This window comes from Anser anser (assembly GCF_964211835.1).
Source record: "Anser anser genome assembly, chromosome: 6".
Lineage (NCBI taxonomy): Eukaryota > Metazoa > Chordata > Aves > Anseriformes > Anatidae > Anser > Anser anser.
The window spans coordinates 11,782,304-11,806,724 of record NC_139726.1 but is presented as its reverse complement, the minus strand read 5'-3'; the positions used below and the strand labels follow the sequence as shown (position 1 = coordinate 11,806,724).

The following is a 24,421-nucleotide window of genomic DNA, read 5'->3' as shown; positions in this document are numbered from 1 at the left end:
GATTTCCCTGTCTGGATACTCAGAAGAGAATTCAAACATCCACTCGCATATTTTAAGTCCTATAAATTTCCCTGGCTCCCAAAACTGAGTGGAGCTGGTCAGGCAGTTCAGCCTCCAGTTTGGACACAGAAAAAGATTGAGAGGCCGCTGCCCCTTGTTGGATCTCTGAAAGAGTTGAAACCTATCCCAAATGGCACTGAAGAAGAGACCTCCCTCGTGAGGGAGGTAAGGTCATGCCAAAGCGCTGCCTCTTCTTGGGAAGGGAAGAGGTCTGCCTCCTTCACTGATACATCTCTCTCACAAAGCAAAGCAGAGAAAGCGAGGAGGGATACACAAAGCCTAAGTTGTGCCAGCAGGAGGCTAGGCTGAAGCAGCAGGTCTTGGTCTCAGCAGCCTCACATACTCTTATTGGTGAAGACCTAATACAAGAGAAACCCCTGGCTGGCTGCTGACTACCAGCAACAAAGGAAACATCCCTCATACAGAACCTCTTACTTCCAAAGACTTTAAATTTGATCTGATCCATTTGACGCAGACACTGACAGACCCCAACAACGATGCATGAATTCTGGTGCATTTCAGAGGCAGAAATGATGAACCTGGTTTCTGTTGCTGACAGCAAGCACCAGCAACATGCACGTTCCCCTTCCCGTATCAGTCCTGGATGGCCCCTTCCCTGTTTTCAGTGCCCTGACTTAAAACTGCAAGCTTGCTAAATAAAATGTTTATATTCTCTAGTTTGCAACAGCACGGCACTCCCCTGCAGCTGGATTCAGGACAGCAAACTCCTGCATGTCCACTTGGTGATGCTTCTTAACAGGAAACTCAGCACCAGTGCCTACCTTCAAGTGTGTCAACAGCAGGAATGTCACAACACGCTCCGAAGAGCCAGCAAGCCACTAGGGACCAGGTCTCTCTTCGCACCTCCAGTTAGATTCTCACCCCTTCTATGAAATGAAATTTTATCTTCTTTGTGCCAGCTTAACTAAAGAAATGCACAACTTGCTGCTCCTTAATGCCAGGTCTGTGTAAAGACAGGACTGATAGGAGAAAGGACTTAAAAATATCGTGGAGTTCAGAGTCCTGTTCCTCACAGTGCTGTGTAGGATCCTTAAATTCTCCATCTCCCGTCTGACTTGGGAGCCAGCCACAGAAGCTCCCAATTTCCAGCTAGCTTCACCTTTCAGAGGGTCACTCATCGCTGCCAAAGGCTCTTTGTACTCAAGATCAGAAGAGACTCTTTCCCCCAATAAAAGACACCACAACTGGGTATTCAGAACAACTGGTATGCAAAATTTAAGCAGTCCCTGTAAGGAACAGGTACGGGGAGAAGAGATCAGGATGTTTCCATCCAGAAATCCCTGTATTTTGCTACTACACTTGTTGCAAAACCCAACACTTTGAAAGAGTTTGCAACAAACAAACAAAAAGTCCATTTAAACGGAGACACAGTTTATGCTGGATCAGAGCTGATAATCACAAAGGCTCATTCTGCCTTAAAATCCCTCCACGACCAAATGTTTCCAATGCAGCCATTTTAAAGGAAGAGAAAAAAAAAATCCCATTCCAACCTTCGGTTTTATCTTATACTAGCTTCCACTGCAGACTGGAACCACAACCAACCCAGCAGATGGGATAGCTGGGACATGAAGCACCACTGAATGGTGTCAGTTTTTCAGATACGTTGAACATTAGTTAGTCTTTCCCTCTCTTGTTTACCTGTTCAGAAGGCCAAAGAACCTAGAAAGCAACGTGTCAATATTGTGACATCCTGAGGCAAAGGCGAAGTCAGCAAGAGGCAACGTTCACTCTAGAGCAGCTGTAGGAACCAGCAATCCACGAGGCAGGGGTAAGGACAGCTGGGCACCCCACGCCAGCCCCATCAGTCCCAGCCAGCACTGCCTCTCCCCTCAAAGGGATCACAGCCCCGGGCCCAGCTCGCTGGCTCTCCCCTATAGACAGAGACACTGCTCCGTTGTCACTACAGCGCCAAGGACATTGCTTTCTGGTCCGAAGTCAGCATTTCAGGGATGCCTAGCAAAAAGTCAGGAATCTGCTGTCCTAAGCTATTTCCCCCTTTGTTTCAAAAAGCACAGTCACCAGAATTTGTAACTGAGAGCTCGCAACAGCAAACCTCCCAGGAGACTACAGGAACACCCCTGTATTTTTTGTTGTTGTTGCTAGTATCTGCGAAAGGCCCAGCAAGCCAGCAGTCTAAACACCGAAGGGAGGGACTTTTTTTTTTTTTTGGCATTAAAAATAAGTCTTGCCGACCCCATTTTTGCTTGAAGGTTATGTAGTAATAGCAATTATCAGACAAGAGACAGCAACACAGCTGCTGGTACATAGAAGGAAATTTTGTTAGGCGTAATATTCTGAAGCTCTCCAATAAATGCAGTGTCATCAGCCCTCCTGCTTTTCCCATGAGCTTAATGAGATTTAGGGCTGCCATTAACACCTTCAGTCTTACAGTCATGTGAATACAAAGACTGAAGCTTTCTTTTTTTAAACCCTCTGCCTGCTGGTGTTTGAGAAGAAAAGCTGAGAAACCCACAGGTTCACAAACTGATCTTCCTCCTTAGATTTTTAGGTTAGTTCAAATCAAAATTAAAAAAAAAAAAAGCCTCACACGATTAGAAACAAAAACTTGAGGTTAGCAACAGTATTATTTAAGGAATACAAGAGGAAAAACTTAAAGGAGGACTTAAACTGATTTTACAGGGTGACTGAAAATACTAATGCCACCTAGCAGGAGATTAAAGCCCCCACAATACAGCTGCTAGAAAGATTACATATATCCTTGTTACCTGCTTTAGGGCAAAGTCACCCAGTAGAGAGAAATTATCAGCTGACTCATAGAACCCTCAGATCACAACGCAATGGATGAGGGAGCCCTCGTATGTACTGCTTCTGCAGGTAGTGTGTGGGAGGTGGTATTTCCCCCAGTCACTCCGGCCAGTTTCAAAAGATAAAGAATGACCAAGGCCTGATTTATTTACCTGTGGCTTGAGAAACATCCTGTACCTGCTTTCTAGTCCTCCAAAATGACCACCAGGCAAACAGATCAGTCAAGATCCACAACCAAACAGATCATTTCCAGCACAGTCATGGCACAGGAAAAGCCTCGGGAAGCCTGTTAAATGTCCTTCTCCCTTCAGTCAAGAATGAATACTTATTTCCTCACTTTGCTATGCATCCTAAGCAGGGCTGCTCACAGCTATTCGTTCCCAGGCTTTATTTATGTGGTAATGTAGTATTTTCCCAGATCTTCCATCATAGACTGACTGTGAAAATCCCAGGTGCTTTATAAGGTGAGACCAATCATGTTTCCAAACTGCAATGCACTCACTGATAAAGAATGTAAAGAAGTACAAGCTTTTGTACAAGCTCTCATGGCACAACCACGACCTCAACCTGGAGCTGTTCACTTCTCGAACGAGGGGTGCGAATTCCCTGCTCTGGTCCCTCCTCTTCCATGCAGACCAAACCTCTGCGTACCTGGAAAGGGCTCTTTTAGGCCAGCAGAGCCAGGCCAGTGACAATTTCAGAAACTTGTATTTCACCACAGGTGTGGCAAGGAATCGCTGGCAGAACTACGCTACATCCCCTCTGCCTTGGCGTTACTCCACAGCCTTTCTTCATCCCCATTTCGCTTTATGGGGAGGAAACAACAGCCTAGCATTACCACACCTGGTTAGAAATCAATAGGGCAGGCACAGCTTCAGCCCTGGGTCAGCGATTTCAGCGTGTCCACTGCGGCTCATGAGTACCAAGGAGACACTAACAGAAGGGACTAGAGTGAACGTTGCCTAGAGATTAGTTGCACAGTACAGTCTAGAGCCCGCAATAGCGCATGCAGCGTTAGAGGCAGGTAGATCAGCAGTCACCTGATTTCGGAGCAGATTAGTTTGCGCAACGAGGTGAGCTTGGAGCTTCCCTTGACACCACTGAGGCGCAGCTTTCTCAAGCAGCGAAACAGGCTGGGGGGAGGGAGCATGTTTGAGTGAAAAGAGAAAAAAATAAAGAGAGAACAAGAGAGAGACAAACATATACATATATATATATATATTTTTTTAGGACAAAAAAAAAATAAAATCACAACAGAGACTGTATTTAGAAGCTGGACCAAACCAGTGTCACCAAGGCAAGAGGAAAAAAAAATATCCTGGGACTGATTGGTTATGAATCCTTTGTAGCATGCCAAGTTTAGCAGTAATTAATGCTCCAGTGTGGGCTGGGATACTGTAGGCCAGCCGGGCAGCTGCGAAGAGCAACAGATAATAGTTGTTAGTGACCTAGCACACAGACAACCCTACTCCGAGTCATGACTGTGAAGTGGGAGCTCCTTGGAGAGAGGTCAGGATTAATTAACCATTGTAATTATTTGCATGCAACAGCTGAATGTCCGCAGCACTTTAATTTAATGGCAGGTTGTGAGTTTAGCAGTAAGTGGCAGGAGTCCTGGGTGGGAAAAGAACATTGTAAATTAGAAGAGAAAAAGAGACTGCGTAACCCCAAAAAGTATTCCCAATGCTGTTTGTATTACTAAAACACCGTGAAACATCATTCAAGTCAGTTCGCGATTGTATGCTGTGTCATAAACAAGATTTCTCTTTCCTCAGAGCCTGTCATCACATTTCAAAGTACCTTACACTTACACCTTACCCACTTCACAGGTCACACAAGCACACCTGCGGTGACGGGAATGGAGAGGTGAGCTCCCTACATGAGTGCAGTGCATGGCTGCATGACTGCAACTGTGGGTCTGAGAGGCTGGGCAGTGAAAGCTGCCTATTTGGGAAGAGCACACACACACACAACTTTTGGGGACTCTCAGTGATCCCATCGCAGGATCAGGCTACTGTGATGCATCACAGATTACCCGTGCACGAGCTTATGGCCTACAGCACAGAGCAGGGGAAACATCTGATGCAGTGCCTGTTTTGGCCAACGAGAAGGGTCCGACCAAGTACTAAGAGGCATTTGCACAGACTGAATCAGAAACAGAGCACCATCTCCTACATCTCAACACTTCACACTCCAAACCATGGTTAATGCACGAAGAAAATAGTAAAGAGCAACAACAAAACACCCCCTGATAAAAACACATCTTATGTGAGCATTTGGGGCAACATGAATGAGTGCAGCGATGACAAGAGCCAGCCTCTTGGGTGCAGACCACCAGTTACCAACCTAAGCAAATGAATTCTTACAAACTCCAGGGCCACTGCAGCAAAGATCCCAGGGGCACACACCAAAAATGACATCACATCCTATGGAAATTCTGCTCTTACCCCTGAACACACTGAAGTATGGCTTTCAACAGACAACATCAAGTCTGTTGTGGGCCTCATGCCTTGAATACAGAAACACGAAGACACAAATAATGCAATGACACCTGAGCCATCAATTTTTCCCCTCTTTGTTTGCCAGGGTTAATCACAGTGCATGCACCAGGAGAGGAGATGACTGATGACCGGCAGCTTAAAAATAAAATTACTGTCGGTTGGCTAGTTAATGCAGATTTTTTTTGCTTGCGGAAAGAGAAGCATCCTTATTCCTTCCATGCCAGAGACATTCTATTGTCTCCAACATAGCCTAAATCCTTCCTACCTGAAATAATTGCAAAGCAAAGGATGACAACCCTTCTCAGCCTCGTTAAAAGATTAAAGAGGCTCAGGCTCTTTTTTCCCCTGCACTCCTCTATCCCCAAGAGTCCTGATGTGCCATGGTCTACATTAAAGAGAAATGAAAGGTGTCTCCCGACCACTAGACTTGTCATGTCAAGATCTGTCCTGTGGTGTGGAGCATGTGGGTTCAAATCCACTCAGGGTAAAGGAATAATCCACAGCTCATTTTCTGGGCTATCCTAAAACCACAAGCTTCCTCTAGAACAAGGTTAGCATTACCAGCTTTCTTCAGCTACAATTAAAAGACAACCTAAGTTCTATTTCTAATGAAATTTACTTTAATTAAAAATAAAATTCCACACTTGTGTGTTGGGCATGCTCCAGAATTAACACTGGATCATTTTGCTCACTAGAATGAAAGAAGCCATGCCTTAGCAAGACAAAATTCTTGTTTTCCTGCTTTCAGCCTTATTTATTTTCCACTAATTGTGGTCAGTAGATGACAGAACAGAGTCATCAAGTGCACATAGGGTGCATTTGCACCAATAAACTTGGAACTCACTCTCCTGAAGGTCTCTGTCCTAGCATATTAGAAAACTTCACAAATACCACCAACCTCAAGCAACGCTCAAACACTTACTATCACTGCTGATCTAAGATGGGGAGACAGAGAGGCCCAAAAAGCAGACAAACTGGAAAATTTTGCTGTGGCACCACAAGGCTTTGCTTCCCCAGAGCCGCACAGGCTTTTTTGACAGAGGTTATTAGTCCTGCAGCATCTGAGGAAAAACATGCCTAGGCCTTGGCTGCTGACAGATGCTGGCTGATGATGGTGGGTGTGAACTAAGACACCAGAACACATCCTGCCTTCTCGGAGAATTAAACAGGTGAGAAGAAAATTGCTAGTCAAACCCCACCAGTTCACAACATCTCTCTGAACAAAGCAAACCCAGCAGAGAGGTACAGGTGTGCTTTACACCTGCTCACTAAGCAAAAGCAGACTTCCCAAAATGAAAGGAGAGCTGCACATCCTCTCTTGCTTGCTTTACCTTTGCGATTTTAGTTTCGTCCTTCTTCTTTGCAGTCTGCAGGGCTTCAAAGTGGTGTCTGGCGCTGTCGTAATCCACAAGCTTCCTTCCTCGCTTCGCTATACGAGACTACAAAAGATGGAGAAAAGAATCATGACAATCTTCCCCGGCAGCCAAAACCACAAAGACCGTCAGGAACACCCCCGCCTCAGCTCCACCCAACTCGTACAGCACTGCGTGCTCTGCCTGCACAGGGACACCCACTGGATGCCCCACACAAGCTGCCCAGAGAGGATTTTTCCCATTTTTCATTTAGCCTCACCTAGGCCTCTGCTTTTTCTTTCTCCTGAGGGTTGCAGCCAGTCTCTAGCCAACCAGCTCGCAGCCCCAGTTCATGCAGAAACTCAAAAGATGAAGTTGAACACAAGAAAGCATCTCTGTTGCCAGCACAGCAGAAGCACTCCTCCACGTGCTCAGGATATGCCTAGGACAGCATTTCAGACCCTGCAACTGGCGATCCAGACAGAAGCACTGTGTTTATCAGCTGACGTGACCACAGTCACAGCCAGTGGCCCATTATAACAAGCTATTATGCAAGAGAAGTGTGAAGAAGAACTTGTAGCACTGGATCACAAATATACAACATCCACCATTTGTCCCAAGCTGTGACAAAAGCAAGGAAGGAGCCAGCTGCGTACCAGGCTCACGCTCAGGAAAAGCATCCTGACAAGTCCGTGGGTGAAAATCCAGACCTCAGAGCATCACGGCTGTGGCCTGTTACTCTGTGATCTCTCCGTCACCCCCCCCTCTCCTGAGGTGCCCCCAGGCCCTCTCGCCCATCAGTTTCACCTCATTGAGGCTCAGACCCACTGGGCAGCCTTGCTTTAAGAACCACCAATCCCCCTGAGACCCTTGCCCCCTGTGCTTTCTACAGACACCCCGGACGATCTGTGTTGGAGCACGGGTCTTCCCAGCGTAACCCAGCTCTGAGAGCCTGGTCCAGTGTCAGTGACCTGCAGCATAGAGACAGACTGGAGAACTTGAACAAAAATGACACAGAAAGGAGCCAGAAGGGTTTCTAATTAACCACACAACTCAGAGAAACTGAAGAATCAGCACTGGGATTTACTTGCAAAAGCAACTCCCCCCCCCCCTCGCACTTGGCAAGGAGAGGTGGTCTCCTCTCCCGAGGCTCCTGCAGATAAAACTGCAAAACCACGCTCGGGGCTGATCTTTCTGCCAGAGCAGCTGGGACCAGTTTGCACGTCTCCCACACACGCTCCTCTGCGCTTTCAGCGAACGCTGGTGCAGCTCCCTGTGAGTCACCGAGGATCTGCAGGATCTCAGCCGCACGCACACCCAGCCCGATTTCAGAGTGCTCAGCTCGCTCCAGGAGAAGAAATCACGAAGAAGCCGAGCCACTCCTCAATCAGGGGCTGTAGAAGACACCTCCCAATACCGTGGTGGCAGCCTGCCCTCCTGGGGAACGCTGCCAGCTGGGCACAGAGACAGGTGTAGGAGGGGGCTTCCAGCAGCATTAAAGTCTCTGAGATGTGAGCTAATGCATCTTCCACACACTCCAGATCTGGGATCTCAGGGAATGAATATTTCCCTTACGTCAGGCTGGCAGAGACAGCAGGAGTTTAGAGGGCTTTTGCCCGTCTCTGTCACAAGGCAAACAGCCACTTGTATGTAGTTCCCTTCTATGACTCCAGGAGAGCTGTTCTCCATCTCCAGGAGATGCTCTCCAGGAGAGCTGCGGCTGCCCACCACCACCTAATGGCAAAAGCTGAACCCAAAGATGTGTTTTATTCCTTTGCAATATATTCATCTGAATTTGAACCTCCATTTAAAATAAACAAATAAATAAATCCTTACCGATACTTGGTTTCAAGCCTAGTAGAAACAGCGCATCAGTTTCAGGACAAAATACAAATTTGCCAATTCCACAGCCACTCAGAACTCAGGTTAGGGTTCACCTGCCCTGAGCTCACTGCAGAGATCTGTACCCTCATGGTGTGCTCTGCAACCCCAATCAAAGATTCATTCTGAAATATTTATTGATTATACAAGAGTCCTATTCCCGGAAGCTATAGATACCGACCCACAAAGAAAGGATAAAGTACTTTTTGTGTTCCCATTCCTCAAGTTAGAAAAGACAGAGAGGATTTGTTCACTCCCCTCTGCCAAACTTGAAAAATGTTTCCCTTTAAACTTAAATTCTTTACTAAAGGAATACTAGGTTTTCACATTCCTGCTGTGGATCCTGTTGGAGGTCCAAAAAATTCAAGGGAACTTTTCCAGCCCTCTTCGACAAAAGAAGATTCACAATGTGTTAGAATTTAACAAACAAACAACACATGCATGATCTAACTTGTCACACATTTGAATCACTGGGCCATTAACAAAAATCAGGCTCTCACATAACTCAATTAAAATCATTTTCTCTCCATAAATCAATTTTTCTCGTCATCTTAATACCAGAATTCCAGGGAAAGCAGACAGTTTGTTTTTGCAGAAAACACAAACCAGAAAACTATTACCACAACAACAAAAAAACACCAGAGTATTCTATTAATTACATATGACTGTTTTTTCTTTCTTGCATGACACCCTCAAGAACTTTAGTTCCTTACTTGAAGCCAAACTACACTTTTGTACAACTGTACAAACTTGTTGAAGTTTGGCTTCAACTTTCAACAACAGTCTTACAGTTGTTTCTACCAGTCAAAGAAACCAAGTCTGATCTGAGCACTTCTCACTGCTCTGTGATAAGGAGAACGACACATCCATCTGGACTACCAAAAACCATCTTGACCTTTTCAAATTCATACCAATGAAAAAATTAAACAAACGGCCAACTCAGTGAAATATATCCATATCTTAGTGTAGGAACCAACAGAAACCCAAATTCTCACTCATTTTTGGAGAAGTATAGGTGAGCAGTGCTCTCTTTAAAGCATTTTTTTCAATTGTGCACAGAAGTGCTTTAACTTCCCATTTTCTAGAGTATCACCTGAAGACTGAGAACGTGATATCAGCAATAAGCACGGAAGAAATGTGACACTGAGGTTACCTAGTGCGCAGCCACAAAACGCTGATAAAAAACTATTTAGTCAGAAGCAGTGCAGAAGTCTGAGTCTACAGAAAACCTGAAACAAAACCTTCTGCTAAGGAAGCAGTGCACAAGCCTCTGCACAGGCTCACTCTATGGGCTGTGATCAGCACTACAGCCTTCAGCGGGTTGAAACTAACAGCAAGCCTCTTCACCCTTCCCCTCCTCGGATTTCCAGGAACAGAGGAGGCTGGAAAAATGAAGCAAAACCAAGGAGCCCCAGGAGGCAATGACACTGCTGTTCAGGGCTTATTTTCAAGCCTGTGACCTGCCCCGCTTTGATACAGCACAAGCCTCCTGGAGCAACAAATATTGACAAACGTTTTAAGAGCCATGTGGTGGGGAAAGGGTTGTTTTCACTGGGAAGAAGCCAAGCTGATACTTCCCATATGGTGATATCATTATTAGCACTTCCATATGGCGAAGACATTTCCTGCATAACCTTCTCAAAGCGAATGGAGAGATGACAACAGCGGAAGGGGAACCTACAGGACATCATTCAAACCCAGGTCCTTGGATACGACCTCTCTCCAAAAGACATACATTCAGCATTCCCCTTCCTGGCAAAGAGCTGAAAATATGTGCAGCAGGGCTTCAGGGAACACAGAAATCTGCCTTCCACACCAGCCTCTACCTATGAAGCACATTTGCCACTAATTGCTTCCTCGACACATTGTACTTACAGGGAAGTTAAAAAAAAAAAAAAAAAAAAGCCACAACAAAGGACTGAAAAGAGAAACCGAGAGCTTGTGAGCTGTTGCTGACACTACCCTCCTGCACTGAGACTCAGCGGGATTTTGTATGGATCCTCTAGTTTTGTACTGATGTTTTTTCTTCAGCGTCTTTCCCCTGGATTCTTCATTCTGTTGCTTCAAGCCCAAAGGAGAACATGGCATTTTCACATGAACCAGGGCTGCAAAGATCTTGGCTGCTCTAAAAGCAAAGCATGCAACAGCACAGCACGCACATCCCCATGAAGAACATGGGGATGCAAGGAACTTACGAGTTTTCATCTGCTATGACTCTAGATCAAAAGACTTAATAAGAATCTTACTTTAATATCTGGGAATTGGCCAAGGTAAGTATCCATGGTCAGAAGCGCCTGATCCACCAGCTTCTGATGGAAATCCGTCCAGAGGAGGTCATTGTTCTGAAAAACAAAAGTAATGAGCAAACTGTTAAAAGCACAGAGCTCTGCATTCATGCCTGTCTCAGTGAGTGCTGCAGACAACAATTTCAGTCCCCAGAGCTCTTAAGAAATAGTCATTTCTTAGGAAAAACTAAGGAGCAGAAAAGTTAATTGAAAACTGAGGTCATGGCAGAAATGTAGATACAGAAAAGAAAGCCTGATGCTGCTAATTCAGGCAACCTCTCCACGGACACAGCACCCTTCGTGAGCCTTCCTTTGAGGGCTTATCTGTTCCTCTACTGTGCTAGTCCAAGTCCATAAGGCAGAATGGATGATGAACGTCAGGCTCCCTTCACCTCCTCCTCCAAGACCCCTTCCTCCAGCAGCCACAAAAATGGGACATCTGACACCACTGGGCACCATTTTCTCCTTCACTCTAACATAGCTTTCTGAAAGATAACGAATAGCAGAAAGCTATTGTAGCACTCTTCAGCCCTCACACCACCTGGCCCCATGGAGGTTGCGTTCAAGGCTTGCACCCCACCCTGTGCATACTTCATCCTTCATCTTTTCTCAGCCACGCTAACTTCCCATCAACACCCTGGATTAGGTGGAAATTGTCACTCCCTCCTGTTTTTCCACTTGGTCAAAAAGTTTTGACTAAACTATTCAAGAAAAAAAAAGTCCTCTTTATGGTGGGATTTCAGGGTGGTTTTTGGTTGGTTGGTTTGGTTTGGTTTTTTTTGCCAGGAATAGCACTCATCTCCCACTTCTCTTTTCCCAAATGACAGAAAGGCATTAAATGGGGAGATGGAGGCTGGAAATATTCCTGCAGCCCCTCAGAATAGCTGCAGGCACTTGTCAGGACTCATGCTTCTCTTGACTTCTCTGGCTCAAGTTTGTTGATGGGACAGTCTCCCAGGAAGCAACACAGCCGCTCAGTAAGAAACAAGGCCAACAAAGAATGTGAAGCCAAACCAACTGAATTACAATTTTGTTATTTACTGCAAGACCACTTCATAATGGAAAGTTTCCACGTTAATGCAAGAATTGACCTGGAAACGTTCAGGTTTTGTTTGATTTATCTGCTTTGAAGTCAGTATTTCCTGGGTAAGACGTAAATGTTATTTCATGTGAGAATTCTGCAGGGAAAGCAGAGGAAAGGGAAGAATCCTTCTCCTGCTTTTCTCCCTGTGCCTTCCCCCCTGCTCCAACACCATGAACAGCTGCAGATAAGCCCTGTCCTGCAGCCTCACAGCAGATGGATCCACAGAGCTGAATTGCCACAGCTGCTGCCCAGCTGAACAGCTGAGCAAGAGAGCAGAGGGTGTCTGCTTCCAGCTGGACCCACCGCGCACACAAGCCAAGGGGCATCCAAGATGTCAAATGACAGGCTGTGCCCCAAGCTCCACAGAAAACACCTGGGCAAGTTGGACAGGCATCACCTCACCGAGGGATAAGAACAGCAGGTTGGGGTGAAATATGGCTCAGACAAACAAGATGGCAAGCAAAATATGGCAGCTGGCTGTACTGCTGTGAGTAGGAGGGCGACTGCAGCTACACAACGGCTGGCTGGTCTGACCATGCTTTGGGCATAGATTTTAGGTTTCCATTCCTCTTGCATGAAGCATGAACAATATATCCAGTTGATTCTATTACAGACTCTCTTTGGCATCCCCTGGCCCTTTTTAGCCACTGTTGAGAGAACAAAGTAGCTTGTGGACTTAAGTTCAGGGCTCTTTGCACCGCTCAAGCACCTGGGAACAGTGCCCCACACGGACAAAAACACAGGCCACATTCCTTCAGCTTTCCCTTATTCCCAGCACTGAGTTTGTCTCTCTGATTACTGCTGCGTGTAAAGCTGTGTGCCTGAAGGAATTTAGCTCACAGACAGCTTCCAAAGCCCATCTCCTCTGACAGACCAAGCCTGGTAAGCCCACATCCTGGGCTGAGTCTTACCTCTGCTATTTTATTTGTGTCATCTCTCCCAGGCCAATCCGGCTCATAAACTTCCTGCAAACACTCCGTCAGCTTCTTGGAGGCCTCATGCATAGCTAGGAAAGAAGAGGTAACTGCCTCAGAAACAGGGAAACACTTCATCCCTTATCCTGAGGAACGGGGACACAGGAGATGTTGAATGGGTTACAACAAATGCTAAGCTGTTCCTTATGGAACGTCTGCCCCTGGGTAACACAGAAAAGGAAGGTAACCAGAGGGAGAAAGGATGCAGTCACATCAAATCCTCTGTGTTCACACCAGCCTGGCATGAAAGCACAACCCCATCCCACCTCAGCAGATCCTGAAGGATTCTGAGAGATCCCCCACCCAGACAAGGCGGACCTTCCCTTAAAACTCTTGCTTTGCGATAGGAAACACCAGAAAGGGGAAGGCTGCAAAAACCTCACTGCACAGGTAAGCCTTGAGCAGAAACAGTTTTCTGCATATACTGATCTTACCTTTTACGGAAGCCAAGTAAGTTCGGAGATCCTTCTGCAGCCTCGTGCCTTCCGACTGTGAAAGTAAGAAAACCACCAGTTATCCTTCCAGACAAAGACAGTGTAAGAGGGAGGAGTCCAACACTTCTAAATAAAGAAAAATCACCTTGCAGACAGGCTAAACATCAGCACTCTAACCAGCCTAAACGAATATTAACAGGGAAACCACGCGGCCCTCCAACCTTCTTCGCAGGTCCACAGCTGGTGACCTGCATGCGTGTTTGGCCAACAATATCACCAAACTACTGAGCAATTTGATGTGGGTAAAGTGTGATTTGCTCTTCACAGCAGAGCCAGCTTGAATGTTTTAATTTCATACTGGCAACTGGACAGGGTTCAAAAGACAATTAGTTTGTAAGCCAAGGGCTAGTAGGTCTATGTAACAAATGTAACTGAAGGGTGTCTGTAGGATAGGGGAGATAAATGTAATTGTCTTATTTTGAACTGGCTTGGGAGCAGTTTAGCTCACCACTTTTTCCTACAACACTGCAAACCAAAAGCCCAGTGCAAAGTAGGTACAAGAGGCCTCTGACCTGCTCAAACATCCTTTTTAAGCTTCAGGACTTGCAAATACAGGATCAATCTTTTTCTTTAGCCACACCGTGGAGGTGGCCTGCCAGCAGCAGACCTCACTTGCTATGAAACAAAGGCTTAAAACCAGAAGCTAGGCTGAGTTTTGACTGTTTGAGCCTTGGGGCAACACAGAGGAGTACAGCACAAGCACCCAGATTGAACAGGTCATGGAACTTCTTACAGCAAAGCTGGCTCAGATGCACAACCACGCGTGCCCTCCCCATCCGACCACTCTCCCACTGCAGGATGAGCACTGCCAGGTCCGTGTCCCTTCTACCCTGCAATGACATTGACAGTGGTGCAAACCAGACGGGGAAACATTCCCGAATCCAGACAGTGACGTTATACAATCAGAAATGAAAGAGAACAACAGAAAGGCCTGAGAATTCGACCGACACCACCACAGAGGATGTCAAAGCATGGGAAGTAGCAAACACGGAAGACACCTATGCAGATACAACTGCTGGGGTACAGAAAAGTTTGAAAGGCAGAGATCTCTGTTATAAAAGGATTTCCCTTTCCCTGTGGGATCTCACTGGATCCTCACCATCTCCCAAAGTAGCTGTAAAAACAAGGACACAGGAAAGCAACAGCCACATCTCACCCCTTCCTCACAGCCTGCTGCCATGCCTCGTTTTCCTTCCCAGTTTGTCCCATGGGGGGGCCCCCAGCACAACTAATTTTGACAGCTGAAGACAACTCCGGAGACAGGGAGCTCACAGGACTTCTCTGACAGCTGCCTCAGAGCTAATAGCTTTAGAGGCAGATGTTTCCCATCAGCTTTCCCCACCACTCAGCCACCTCTTCCTTCATCTGAGCTCATGCCCCGATCCTTTGGGCTCTCGGTGCAGCTGTGCTCTCTAAGCAGTGACTAAATCTGCCCAGCTGTTGAGGTGGCAGTGCTAGCACATCTTTGTGGAGAAGTCCATCTGCTTCCAAACGCCACACCTGATTTAAGTTCCTTGCCTCAAAAGTTTGGATGAATTCACATTTGTTCATTTCCTACTGACATCGACAAAGGAACTGAGGGATGGCAAAGAGCTGACCGCCTTTACAAAAGGAAGCCATACTCCTAGTTGGATGGAGAAGCATTGGAAAGTGACCCAAAGAGAGTACAAAAGGAAAGGAATAGCGACCACATCTGCTGCAAAAGTCCTAGGAGGCCTTAGAATACAAAGCAAGGAAATGTAGAGCTCTGCTGGCTTAAGGTGACTGGGGAAACCTGGGCAGATGAAACTGCCTCGTGGTGCAATCAGAAACCACCAGGGATGAGATGCCAGTAATCAAATACACAGAGGACCATCAGGGAGGCTGAGCTGACAAGCAGTAGTATGAGTTTGTTTGTGGCCAAAACAGCAAGCAAGAAGGGCTTAGAGAAAAGCAGTGATGTCTTTGCCTAGAATGGGTCCATGCTTGAAATCGCAGACTGGAATTGGCAAGGTCAGCTGTCACATCAGAAGAAGAAATGGCACAGAAGAAACTATCGTGCAAAACCCCTCAGTTGTATACATTTTCACCCTGCAGCTACATTGTTTTTTAAGAATCACTAAATTCAAACACGCTACTTTGAGGTTATCAAAAACTCAGAGGCAGGGAAGGTCTGCTGCAGAACCTGCCTGCCACACTCTTGGGTACCACAGCATCTTAAACTGTGACTGAAAACTATAGCACCTGAAATCAGAAACCACCTTCAAAATTGTGCCCATACATCCATGAGTCCTGCCACAGCAGCGCGTGAGAGAACCCCGACGCCCTGGGACTCTTCAAGACTCAACACCAGACCCGAAATGAGGGTAACAAAAGGATCTCTGAGAGGTCCGCTGGCACTGCAGTTGAACATCAAATCAACAAGGACAGATTTTTAGACGGGTCACCTGAAAAAAAACTGCAAGTCAGGGCCCAAATACTGGAGTGCGCAATCACAGCCATGCCCTGGTAGCCTTGTCAAAGCAGATGCCTCAGCCAGGCGCTGTGCCACCGCCGTGCACCATCGGCCCGTATGCAGTGCTGTACCCTGCAACCACAGGGGTCTTTTCAGTCAGCCCTTGCTGAAGGCTCTCCAAGGCTATGGGGTTTACTTTCAAAGTACTTAGCCCGCTAAAGACACTGAATAGTCTTCATAGGCTGTAAGATCTGTAAGCAGAACGACTCAAAGAGAGGCCCAACTATCAGTTTGTCCAAGAACCCCAGCTCTCCTAGGCACCTGGGTGGCTTGTACCCGGAGTTCCCCTCCAAGTCTCTTTTTGGCATTTCCATTGTTTTGTTTCTTGCCACCGATGCAGCAGCTCCCTCCCTCGCTGCCACAAGGGTTTCTCTTCATTGTTTTAAACATTAATGCTTTCCCAAGAAACTCTGGCAAATGCTTTCTCTCCGTGCGTGCAGCACCTGCTTCCTCCAGGCAGGCTAAAGCAGGCTGTCACGTACAGCCACGATTCTGCATAAACAGCTCTCACAAAGCAGTCAGACACTGTCAAACGCCGTGCAGAACAGAAGCTTTCTGTACCCTTGAGTGCACATACAGAAGATGCTTCCTACACTTAGAAGTAAAAGTAGACAGAGTGAAACTGGAATCTGAAAAATGAATATAGCTCCCAGTTATCAAAGAACAAGAGGTCTAAGGGTGTGCAGGGGAAGTTACGGAGTATGGTTGGCCCTAAAGATGTTCGGGAAAGAAATGTCATACTGCCACGCTTGCAATCACAGTGTAACGCAACCCCGTGAGCCTGTAATAAACACAACCAGGTATAATATGAAGGGCTGTATGTGCAGAAAGGTGCATATTTAAACACAGAAAGAGCTATACTGGGGCAGCTGGAAGAGCTCTCTTCAAAGCCCAAATGAATTACGTATTACTTATAACTCGGTGAAAGAAAAACACAAAAGTATTTTGAGGACTTCTTGTTTTATTGGGGGAGTGTGTGTGTGTAATTTATAACACCTTTCACCCAGCACTATTTATGTGTGTAATTCTCAGTAGAGCTGTTTCTTGGTAGAAGACAAGCTTCCAAAAACATTCTCCCCCAACTTCTAAAGAAGAGATTTCGTGCCAATTATTTTTACAACAGCAGACAACTGTTCAAGACGATACTTCTCACCCCTCGCTCTCTTAAACAAGGAGGCAAGCACAGAGGGCCCAGCAGACTGCCACGGCTCCTTATCACAGGGCAGAAGAGGAGAGTGTCCCAGCTTTCCCAGTGCCGAGAGTCAGATCTTGATAGCTCTGCACATGAATTAGCAGTTCTGAGCATTGTGCCAGATGTCCTGTAACCCTGCAATAAAGTATGGCCATCTCTGCAACAGGCCACAGGCTTTGCACTGAATTTGCAAGGCCTCAGAACTGAGGCATGAATCTTGCCCCCTCTGAACTTTTCTTGGCCAGCCTTTAACTCTGTTTTGCTTGGTTTAGCTGTGACAGCAATTTTTCCAGTTGACTTGGTATTTATGGCTGCTTTGCTTTACTTTTCGTTACTTTGTGTGGTACAGCTATAAGCATTTCTCGTGTTGTTTTTTTTTTTTTCTTTGTGTATTTTTTTATAGACAGCAGTAACAAGCAGTTAATCTATGTTGCATGAGTTATGAGTCTCGTAACAAGACTCACGAGAGGAACACAGGTCTCTAAGGACAGCAGAGGACTTGAGAAATTAAGACATAGGATATGGCTCAAAGGCACATTGGAAAACATACAAAAACGTCGCCAATCAGATCCTAGAAAGAGAATGATGAAACTGTCAAGATGAGCATTACACTGCTGACAGCACAGGACTTCAGATGCTGACGGCTCACTCCAGCACCCCACCACTGCCAGAACAAACACTGACCTTTGGACCCAGAGGAGCAGTGGAAGGGCGAGCGCGACGCCAGAAGGATGTGTAGAAGTGAAGCATGTAGCAGTTTTAACTGCATTCTTTTTCTTTTTCTCTGACAATTCGGTTTGGACTAAATAATGATTTCAGTTTTACAAACCCATACATTGCTGGATTTACTTATGTATGTGGCGTGCTTCCTCTCTGCCCACAAACAAGGTTTTAGGTGTAGCACCCACAGCCAAACCCACATTGCGAGAGCAAAGATTAAACCCGGCACCCCGCGGGGACGCCCAGAGCTGCGCTGCCTGCCCCGAGGCTGAGCCGAGCACTGCGAAGCGCGGGCAGCGATGGTGCAGCCCGTGCCAGCAGCAGCTTGTCTTGTTGTGAAACGCTGTAAACCAACCCAGATCCTCCACGCGAGCGGCGGCTCCCGAAGGTATCAAACCCAGCGGCTGTGCCAGGCAGGAACACGAGGCGGTGCCAGGTGTAAGGGCTGCCACCAGCCTCCCCCTCGCTCGCTCCCTCCCGGGAGCATTTCAAATGCAGGGGAAGAGAAGCCGGTGCCTGGCACACCTCAGGTGCCGCAGCTTCGCGGCAGGTCTCTTGCTCCCAGGTCTCCGAGGACAATTTCCCTTTGTGCTGGTGCCTGGACACAAGTGACACCGGGACAGGGAAGGAGAGGAGCGTTCCAAGGACCTAGCTGGGAGGCTAATTGCCGGAGATAACCTGTCGTGAGGGAGTAACACAGGGGCCAACCGTGCTGTTTGGTGGGCCTTCAAGAGACACAGGGGAGCCCTACAGCAGCATTGTTACGCCCAGCTCATTTGTCATGTAGCAAATCCATCTGCCTGAGAGCTAAAAAGCTCCCGCTATTCTGAGACCTCAGAGTGCTGATCTCATATGAACCTGAATGGAGAACACTCTGGAAAATGCAATGCCTTCCCTCATGTCCACTCATCCACTGTTTGGGAGAACCACAAGATGCCTTAGTTGAAATAATAAACTATTTTTAGACCTGCTCCCCATTCATTGACAGTCCTCCCCCCCGGAACGTGTGTCAGCGTGGCCCAGAGCAGTCATTAGAGTCAGAGGAGCCTCCAACCAACTGAGCAAACAAGGCCACTGCCACCGGGATATTTTTCAAAGCTCCCCTCCTGTTTCAATAACCCTCTGGTTGCACCCCGGCCAGTTCCCCAGGAGAGCTATTCTGTTACAGGCCTGCAGCAAAAGCTCACCTTTCCTCCAGACTTAACGCTTCCAACTGGAGCACACTTTGTAAGGAAAGGGCACAGAGTTCTCACACGCAGCCATACCATACACACGTATTGCATACATGCAAATGGAAGCAAGTGGGTTTATATGCACATACAGCTAACGTTTTCTCCCCAGTCTCCTTAGCACCATAACTCCTGGTCCCTAGATAACAATCCAGCTAACTCACTTTTATGTAGATGCCCTTTAGAACAGGCATTGCCTGCATTTATTTTACTGATAGGGAAACCGAGGGCCAAAGCAAGACTAAGAGACCACAAGCAGCAAATGCACAGCAGCCTCTGGCTCCTTCAACAAATTGTTTGGAGAGTTTAGCTCATGGTCTGTCCCTGCAAGATGGCAAAAGAAATTGAACTGTAAGGGGTACAGAGGCAGTGCTTCTTTAATAGGCTTCTCAATGCACCATGGGGACTGATGGCTTTGGAAACTGAAAAGCCATTCTGGACAGCCAGATCAAGGTTTGAATCTGAGTTTTTCTTCTTAAAAAGGAGATTTCTTAATTGCTGATAGTTGGTCTCAACAGTGATGTGGAAAAGTCACAACTGGTAATGTCATGTCCCCAGAAAGAAGCCAAACTCTATTCCTCTGTGTACTAGAGAATACCATCGGTAGACAAGCTATAGAGACATTGCACGTACTTCTGAAGCAACAGCTACTATTGCTGCCAAAAGAATGATCATTAGTCTCCAGGAATCCGTAGTCAGCCTTGGTTAGACACAAGTCCAAGTCAGACTGAAAGATTTTCATTATATTCAGCTGTGGCAAATCCCGGCTCAGCCGATTTTGGGACACAGAATCACATCTGCTGAGTCCTAACAGACATGACGCAGCTGCCACTAACAGCTCCAGGAAAAAAAAAAAAAAAAAAAGGCTTTAGATATGTCAGGAAACAAATGGTCTAAAGGTTTTCTTTAGCACCACCTGTGCTTTGGTGTTGCATGCACTTCCTGCCATGAAACAGAAGCAATGCTTCCCCTAACACCAAGCACCGCTGTGCTTCAGCCAGCCCTGTAAATTCCTCTCATCTGGGTGGCTGAAAGCTCCAGTTATAAAAACACACCCAGGTCAAGACATAATCCTACTGCTACCCATGGCAGGGGGAATTGCTACACTATTAAAATATTTGTGTGCTACAACAGAAGCAAGAAGCAGACACTTAAAAGAATGATGACTCGGGTTTGACACAGGGATTGTGCAAAGATAGAGAGGAAGTTAGATTTAGATCTTACCCATTGAAGGACGTTCCCCTTTCACCATTTGTTTTGTTTGCCTCCCTTTTGCTCTTCAGAAACTGAATCTACCCTTTTTCCATTTTGTTTTTCTTTTTTTAATCTGTTTCCTCTCTTATCCGTTTTTCAGAGAGGCAATGTTGCTCTTATGCCTGGTTCCAGCCCAGCAGGAAAAAACTACACTGCACAGCAGATGTTAACTGAAGAAAATGTTCTGGTTGAAGTATTTTTTTCCCCCAAACTTGGGTCCAGAACAAGAATTAGTTTTTAGCATACACTCACTCACTCCATGATAGCAGAATTGGAAGATACAGTGTGAATTCTTGTAAGCAAACAGTTAAGAGTTGTGGGTCACTTCAATATGACTATGGCATCATTTAATTTCATGTGCTTTAATTGCATATTGTAGGAGATGATTAGAAACTAATGCTGAAACCCAGGGTGTAATTACATATCTCCAATTATCTTACCAGCTGTTTGTTGAAGTTCTGCACACACTGCTCAAACTGCTCATCTTTCGTTTCATCTGCTTTCCCAAGCTTCTGAAGGACCTGCAGAAAGAGAGAAAAAAGATGGGAGACTTCAAACACAGATATAACAAAGCAAACGCAAAGAAACACTTGCAAGTTCTTGCTTATGAGGCTGAAAGAAGGAAGGTTAAAAAAAGTCTCCCTTATTTTTTTACTCAGAAATTCTGGAGTATTTCTCTGCACAGTCACAATCTGAAAAAGGACTTGCAGATGAATCAGAATGCACTCAGATCTCTAATACTCTGCTGTACGGAAGAGCACAACTGAAGTTTGCTCTTCACGTGTCTAACGCTTTTTGCAAACAAGGCAACAGCGACCCAGTTACCAATCTCCTGGACCAACCAGAAACAAACCGCATCCCTCATATACCTCATGTTCTGTGGTAATGCTCATCCTGGTTTAACATGAGACTAGTCCAGACAGGCTGGGATTTTTGCTCCTGGAACAGCTGGAGTGTGCTGCCCTCAAACACATAAAGCTGTGCAGAGGCATCCTAAGAAAGAGAATATGGATGGAGCAGTGAAAGTCCACCTTCTTTCCTCCTTTTCTCACTACGCACATGCTTAGCAGGAGCTGGCTGCTGAGAGCAATTGGGGACCTCGCACCATGAGTCTACGGGACACTCTGTGTCACATCCGAGTGTCAGCAGCCAGCCCTGTTCCTCTCACCACCTCTCAGCACAGCGCAGCTCCCCACAGCCTGCAGAAAATCCTTATCAGACTACTTCCCTTATCACATTTCTCTTTTAATTATCTCTGTGCAGCTAAGTGGGTCGCTCCAGGGCTTTGAACAAAGCACTTCTTGGGCAGGAGGGCAGGTCCCATCACAACAGGGCCAGACAAACCGCAGCTGCGGAGAAGGGCAGCAGTTACTTGCTGTGCCCCAAGCAACTCTAGCAGCAGGAAAACAAGAGGACGCACTACAGCTGGTTAAGCTTGATTAAAACACATTTGTTAATCAAAAATGAAACCTGATCATGCCCAAAAGAAAGCCTGGTCTTGCGGAACCAATAAAAATGCAGAAAAGCCTACCCAGTCCTCAGTCAGAGGAGACTCCGGGGAGCCAAAGGTGGGCAAGAAAGGGTGCTGCAGGAACACTTGGACAAGAAAGGGAGTGCTGTCTGGTGAGAGCGTGACTGCCAGAGAGGCAGAAAGCACGGGAAAGCAGAAGTCTCTCTTGCTCTGCTGAACACAGCAGGCCTTTATCCATAGATCTCAACTGCCATGTTCAGAGGACCCAGATGAAGGAGCAGGTGCAGGTTGTTGCCATCAGGTCTACAGGGAGGCCACTAGTAAGCGTCCCCAGCCCAGCCCCTCTGAGGGGCTGACTGCCAGGCAGCTGTGCCAGCCACCTAAACCAGCTTCTTCCAACTTGTTTTGCAACCTGTGGATCCTTTCAGAGAACACAAGGAGGGTTATCTTCCTGCAGAGCAGGGATCAGACTTGTACTTTCAATCCCCAAAACGGCACTGAGAAGGCCCATGAAATGGGATGCAACGTTCACCTACTGGCCCACTCTCACCTTAATGCACAGGCAGGGTGGAGGATGTTTGTGTTATGTCTCTGAGGCTAATCTCAATTCCCCTCTCTCTCTATAAACACATTCCCCAGCTTACCCCTGCCTGCAGTAACTGCCTCTAAAGCTGCGCACAGTAGATCAGCATAGCCATTCAGCTCATAAATCCCCTTATTTAGGCTGGGATTGAATGTCCAGGAGAGAATCAATGATTTTCATTCTCCCCCTGTTCAGTGGCCTCTCTTCAAATCCAGGAGTCTTTGAGGTATTCATGTGGCAATGAAGGATGAGGGGGAGATGCATGCGCATGAGGACTGCCCTGCTTGTGACTGAGGACTGAACCGAGGACCTCCAGCTAGAAGCACAGCTCTCTACAGCTCGAGTGACAGCAGCAAGCACTGCAGCTATGAATGACTGATGCGCTTGGTGAACTGTCTGCACAGCAGGATGCAGACAGCATGAGTATTCGCATCTTCCTCTCAAGCCCCTGGCACACACGAGCTTGTTGGAGACTGGAAGAAAAGCAGCACAAGGTGGAGAGGCAGAGTCCTACACATCAGCTACTGGTGCCTCCTTTGCTCACGTGCATGCCACAGGAACACCGCCCAGGCTACACATTTCTCTGCCATTCCAACAAGCGAGAAGGGTTCGATATGGCTTCATCTTCCCCAAGCGGCGTGGTGAGCCTCTTCTACTAAGGATGTTGCTCCAAGGCCCCGTGGTCAGCTGTACTCCCCTGGGCTACCGGATCCATTATGGAGCAAGAGTTTCCCACCCGCTGGGTGACTTTCTATATGTCTGGCACATGAAGAGAGCCATCACCCCAGAAGTGCCCAGCGGTAATTACCCAGCAAGAACAGTAGCAGCAAATTGCAAAGCAGAATGAAGTTCCCAATGTGAAGATCAAGAGAACTGATGTGGATATAAAGGAGCTTTTTTGTGGGGCAATACATCTGTCTGGCTAATCAGGAGATGTGATGTTTTCAGGCCTGCAGGGAAGGAGACTGTTTAACTCAGAGGAATCTGGAGTATGTTGCCAGGGGTCAAAGGTTTAGAGCAGCCTCTGTGCATCTATACCCACAGACCATTCATTGCGATGGCCTGCACTCCTGCTTCCCACATGTCCAAGAAGTTAATCTGCAGTTCCACTGCTCCCTAGGGGACAGGCACACTGAGTGCAGGGTCAGCTGGGAAGCTCTTGTACCACTGTGCTGAGGGGCTCTGCACTTGTCCTGCGAAACACTCGGCACTGGAATGGGCTCTTAACTCACAGGCTGGCTTTGCGGAAAAAGCTTCTGCTGCAACAGTGATGCTCAGCTGAGGAGCAGCTCTGAATGGGGGAAAAGGCAGCCTCATGCAGCCTGCTGTTTGCCTCATTACTTGCTATGATATAGCAGAGACATTTCTGCACTGCTCCACGGCACAGATTATGTTCTCCCACCACCCCCTCTCAAAAACAAATCTGCCTTGTACAACCAGCCCAGAAGTCAAATGTAAAAGTCACCTGAGCAGTATAAAATGATGGCTCCACAAGGCTGGTCGTCAAACCTGCTCCCAGCTCTCCCAACAGCGCCACACCGGCGAGCTGCGCTAGCGGATCCCTCTGGACCCCCTAAACCAGACAGGGATGGAGCAGATGGCCCTGGGTGTGCTGCTGACTGCAGGCATGCCTATTCTCTCTGCTAATAACCCGTGAGCTCACAGGACAACTCCCGTCCCCAGGCTGGTACGTGCCGTCATAGGTCAGGCTATTCCGGGTGAGCCACGGCTGCTCCCTCCCTTCCCCTGTGACGGTCTCTAATCCTCCAGCTCGTTGCAAAGCCAGATAAAGTTCGGATGGAAACTTCAGGCTCTTTGATAGCTATTAATGGAGCAGATTTACCAGGGTAGGAGTCAGAACCCCGCCGTGGCTCCCAAATCTCAGGGCGGATCAGGGATGGTGTGATCTGTCAGCTGCTGTCTGGAGGCAAACCACACTGGGCAGCGACATGGATCTGGCATTTAAAAGATTAAGCAGCAACCATGCCTCGGCTCCTTGGTCTGCCCTTGACCTGAGAAATCCTGACCCTGCATAAGGAAAGCGACCATTTCAAAAAGGT

The 24,421-nt window shown here is 47.1% G+C and overlaps 1 protein-coding gene across 10 annotated transcripts in view; it reads right to left on the bottom strand.

The window, feature by feature from the left end:
• The window catches only part of BIN1 (bridging integrator 1), a 94,174-nt gene that overhangs the window by 34,717 nt on the left and 35,036 nt on the right, over nt 1-24,421 (bottom strand). For 5 of the 10 annotated variants that reach the window (XM_083841956.1, XM_083841958.1, XM_083841963.1 and 2 more), the window contains exons 2-7: nt 20,748-20,828; nt 13,359-13,413; nt 12,862-12,956; nt 10,828-10,923; nt 6,680-6,787; nt 3,888-3,980 (exon numbers count right to left, since the gene is read on the bottom strand). In XM_083841956.1, coding sequence (XP_083698082.1) covers nt 3,888-3,980; nt 6,680-6,787; nt 10,828-10,923; nt 12,862-12,956; nt 13,359-13,413; nt 20,748-20,828 — 528 coding nt within the window. Of the gene's footprint in view, nt 1-3,887; nt 3,981-6,679; nt 6,788-10,827; nt 10,924-12,861; nt 12,957-13,358; nt 13,414-20,747; nt 20,829-21,176; nt 21,354-21,412; nt 21,550-24,421 lie in introns of those variants that run through there. The other 5 variants (XM_083841962.1, XM_083841964.1, XM_083841957.1 and 2 more) reach the window with 3 other exon arrangements.